This window comes from Gracilinanus agilis, chromosome 4 (assembly GCF_016433145.1).
Source record: "Gracilinanus agilis isolate LMUSP501 chromosome 4, AgileGrace, whole genome shotgun sequence".
NCBI lineage: Eukaryota > Metazoa > Chordata > Mammalia > Didelphimorphia > Didelphidae > Gracilinanus > Gracilinanus agilis.
The window spans coordinates 289,568,469-289,573,190 of NC_058133.1; the positions used below are offsets into that span (position 1 = coordinate 289,568,469).

A 4,722-nucleotide genomic window follows, 5' to 3' on the forward strand; every position below is an offset into this window, starting at 1 on the left:
TTTACACATATTATCTCATCTGATTTATTATATATTATCTCATTATTGTTGTGAAACAGTATAGGCATGTTGTAAATCTCTCGAGATCAGAAGCTGGGGTTGGGTGTTGTTTTTTTTGTTTTTTGTTTTTTATTCCTGCTACTCAGGATCTAGCACAATGCCTAACAAATAACAAGCCTTTTTCCTTAAAAAAAAAAATCCTAACTATGATATTTTAACAAAATTATCATTATTATTTATTATAATATTATATAACTATAATATAGTACTATAGTAGTTAAATCATTATATAATTATGTATAATTATAATATTACAATATGGTTTATAATTATAGTCATAATTTTGTTGAAATTATAATTAAAATAAATAACCTGCAGACACCCCTGTTCCCTCCAAATTTGCAGAACAAAAAACACTCATGAGCTTGGCAGGAAATCATTTGAGGCTTATTAAATTGAATCAAATTTAATTCATGCCGCTATTTTTAGCTTCTTTCTACAGGTAGGGAAATCAAGGTTGGGAAAGATGAAGGAATTAGTTCCAGGTCACACAATTAGTAAGAATTTGAGGTAGGAGACAAACCTGAGACTTCTTGATTCCAAGTGTAATGGGACCCTTTGTTCTGATCCTCAATTTGTATCCCCTCTTAAAATAAAAGAGATACTATTTTTTTTAATATCAATTGTCTCCAAGGCATTTGCACAACTGGCCCAGTGAGAGAAAGTGATTCTGTTTCACTCTCACTAACCAGAGGTTGGAATACCCAGCTGGGTATTCAGGAATTCCTAAGTGGATCTACCACTATCCCATCTGGTTCTCTCTCCCTCCCCCTATTCCTTTTTTTTTTTTTTTTTTTTACAAGTATGGTGTTTACTTCTCTATCAATATGTAGGAAAGTGATATTTAAAATATGGCAAGATGACCACAATGATGATCTAGGGCAGTGATGGTGAACTTTTTAGAGACCAAGTACCCAAACTGCAACCCTTACACCTCATGTGAGCCCCCCACCTTACCCCAGACAGGGGAGGGAGGAAGCTTTCTCATTGGGCTGCTGGGCAGAGGGGCAGGTGATGGGAGAAATGTCCTTAGGCGAAAGTGGAGAGGGGGAAGGGAGCAGCCCCTTCCAGCAAGTGCCATTACACGTGCCACAAGTTCACCAACACAGATCTCTAGATTTGACTTCTTTGATCCTGTTTCTTTCAATGAGTTACAATCCAGTTTATTTAATACTGCACGTTATGAGGTTGTTTTTTTTTTAGCTTAGTGTGAAATAAAATTTGATGTAACAAATCCCTAGGACAAGCTAGTTCAAACAACAATATTTTATTATCTAAATGTAGGATAAGATACTGTTTTAAAAGATTTGAATAATATAATTTCTATTCTCTCCCCCATTTGTTCTTTCATTCTCTTCCCATTCTTCTTTCAAGGAGCCATTGCTAGAAATGCTGAATAATGGTATTGGGTCTGAAGTATTGGACCTGTCAAGGGGAAAGAACCAGATATGAGGAGCTAAGGGGTTGGAAGTTACAAATCTTAATGTATAAAAAATCCAGAGGGCATTCAACTCCTGACACTAGGTTTGGGTCAGCCCAGTAGATGTGATTCCCCATTAGGGATAAGGGATGTGCCTAAAAGATTAAGGAAGAGAAGTGAGAACTGCCTGGAGCTCCCTCTCATAGCTCAGCTTATCTGTGGTTAGTTCCACTCCCATCTCAAACATCCATCTCCAAGTTTCCCAAAGGAAGTTTCTGTTTGGTTGTGTTTCCGTGAGAGGTGTTGGGGTAGGGAGGAGATGAGTGGGGTGAGTCATCTTAAGTCATCTTAAAGGATAGATATTCAGAAATGTGTCACTGTTGCCATGGTCCAAAGTCATACATTTCACTTCATCATCAAAGTCCCATCTGCTCCCCTTGGTTGGAAGTGAGTACTGGTGGTGAGGGGTATAGCTAAGGAGAAAAGGGTCTTCCTGAGGGAAGTGGTACCTCGCCGTGGGGAAGTAGCCGTTAAAATCCACATGCAGCTTCTCTTCATACAGGTCACTCCCAGGCAGGCCTGCATTGGACCTGAATGGGTGGCAGCCAGCTTTGACAACTGGTGTCTCACTGGGCATTTGCTGGTTGCCTGCTTCCATACAGCTCAATGTAGGGGAGAGGTCACAAGGCCAACTGGTCAAAGGGAAGGGGTAGCCAGGACAGTAGCCATCATGATGGGGAGGCCCCCCCAAGCCTGTATTCTTATTCCAGCTCTGAAGGTCTCCATAATCTGTATAGACTCCTGGGAGAGAGGGCTGAAGCAATTCTCCACTGTTGCAAATCCGACTAGTAGTCAGTTTGCATTTCTCGAAGAATTTCGTGGGCCCCGATTCCACCAAGGGCTCCACAAGTTGGGAGGCTCTTCCAAAATAGTAGTTCTTGGTAAATGAAAGGCAATTATTCAATGACTTCTTCTGGGGCATGTTATCGATTAAATGCCCATTAAAACTACTGGGCAATTGGAAGCCTTCCTGGTAAGACCAAGTTAAAGGTAAACTTTCTTGACTTTGGGTTTCACCTGGTAGGGACTAAAATGGGGAAAAAATAGGCATGTTAAGAAGTTAGGCAGATTTACATCCCCCCCCACCCCAAACAATGAAGAGTTAACTCTATACCAATAAGCAAACTGGCTCAGGATTATTTCTGATTGTTCTCATTCCTTGCATGCTTAGATCTTGAGCCATGAAGAAAAAATGACATTGATAGGCCCCGTCAAGGCATAGAAGCAGAGGTTTGGGATGTTTCCATTTCAATATGACAATGTCATGGTTCAGAGAACCAGCCAGATTCATAGATCTTTAGAGTTAGAAGGAAATATATTGGGTGGAAGAAGGAACTCTGGATATTGCCTCACAGGCCCAAAGTTTAGTAATGTTAATAATAATGACAATAATAATAATAATAAGAGCTAGCATTTTTATAGTGTTTTTAGGCTTGATAATCATAATAATAGCCAATATTTTTATAGAGCTTACTCTGTGCCAGGCACTGTGCTAAGCCCTTTATAAATATTATTTTATTTAATTCTCACAATAACTCAGCAAGTTAGGTGCTATTATGAGATTTACAAAGAACATTACACGGATTATCTCACTTGATTAACTCCCAACTCCATTCTTTACTCCCTGTAACTTTGGACAAATCCCTTAGCTCTCCTGGGCCTCGGTTTATTCATCTATAAAAAGAAGGATGACTGCTATGATTGCTTGCAGCATTCAATCTATGATCCTGTAGCCTTAGAAACTGATCTTCAATTTCCTCTGTTTTACAGATTCAACTAGTCAGTCAGTAAATATTTATCAAGTACCTCCTACAGGCAATGTGCTAAGTGCTGGTGATACACTAAGAAAGGCAGAAGACACTCCCTGCCCTTGAAAGTCCACAGTTTAATAGACCAGTGATTCCCAAACGTTTTTGGCCTACTGCCCCCTTTCCAGAAAAAAATATTACTTAGCCCCCTGGAAATTAGTTTTTAAAAAATTTTAATAGCAATTAATAGGAAAGATAAATGCACTTGTGATCATCACTGCTCTCCTGGATCGCTGCAGCACCCACCAGGGGGCAGTAGTGCCCACTTTGGGAATCACTGGATTAGACTGTTACAACCAACATTTTTCAAGTGCTCTATGCGCAAAATAAAATTTGCTAAGTCGTTGAAGACAGGAAGGCAAAAACAAAAACAAAAACAAAAGAAAAGAAAAGAAAAAAAAAGAGATTCTTTGGTCCATTCCCTAGAAAAGGGAGGCAACCTGGCCAAAGTCTCATTGTTAGTAAGCTGGGACCCTGACCTAGGTCTCCTAGCCAATGATCCAACTGTTTAGTCATTTCAGTCCTGTCTGACTCTTCATGATGCCACTTGGAGGTTTCTTGGCACAGATACTGGAATGGTTTGCCATTTCCTTCTCCAGCTCATTTGACAGATGAGGAAACTGAGGCAGACAGGGCAAAGTGGCTTGCCCAGGGTCACACAGCTAAGATGTCTGAGGTGGTTTACCATTTCCTTTTCCAGCTCATTTGACCCACGAGGAAACTCAGGCAAACAAGGTTAAGTGACTTGGCCAGGTTCCCACAGCTAGCAAGTATCTGAGACCAGATTTGAACTCAGAAAGATGAATCTTCTTCTGACACCAGGCCCAGAACTCTATAACTCACTGTGCTCTGTAGCTGACCAACCATCCAGCACCCTTTCCAAATCATAGCATAATAGATTAAAACTGGAAGAAGCCTTAGAGACCATTGTGGGTTTTGAAGTGCTGTGGCTGGGGGAAGTGCATTCCCCAGACCTGCTCCGGGGGTCCCTCCCCCCTACTTCCCGGTGTGGGATTGGTCTTAAATGGACCAATCCTGTGCTGGGGAGGGACCATGCCCCCTCCCCATTCCCTAACGTGAATTGGACCAATCCCGTGCTGGAGAGGGGCCACGCCCCCTACTTCCAGTCTCAGGATTGGTCTACATAAGGACCAATCCCACACCTAGGAGAGAACTTTGACTTGAACTTGATTCAAAGTTGAGAGAGGTAGTTAATTTCAGCCAGGGGAAACTCTGGTTGCCTTTTCTTTAATAAAGTTTTAAAAAAGGATCAAAGGATAGTGTTTTTTCTTTTAGCATCCTCACTATCTAGTCCAACCCCCTGAGACCCAGTAAAATAATTTGCTCGAGATTATAGGGGGGGGGGGGGGGGGG

General features: G+C 41.2%; 1 protein-coding gene across 1 annotated transcript in view; it reads right to left on the reverse strand.

Annotated features, from left to right (window-relative positions):
• Positions 1-1,058: 1,058 nt before the first annotated feature.
• Positions 1,059-4,722, reverse strand: part of GCM1 (glial cells missing transcription factor 1) — a 64,361-nt gene continuing 60,697 nt past the window's right edge. The window contains exon 6 of the mRNA XM_044675347.1: positions 1,059-2,567. Within this exon, the coding sequence (XP_044531282.1) occupies positions 1,824-2,567 (744 nt within the window). The 3' untranslated portion in view covers positions 1,059-1,823. The remainder of the gene's footprint in view (positions 2,568-4,722) is intronic.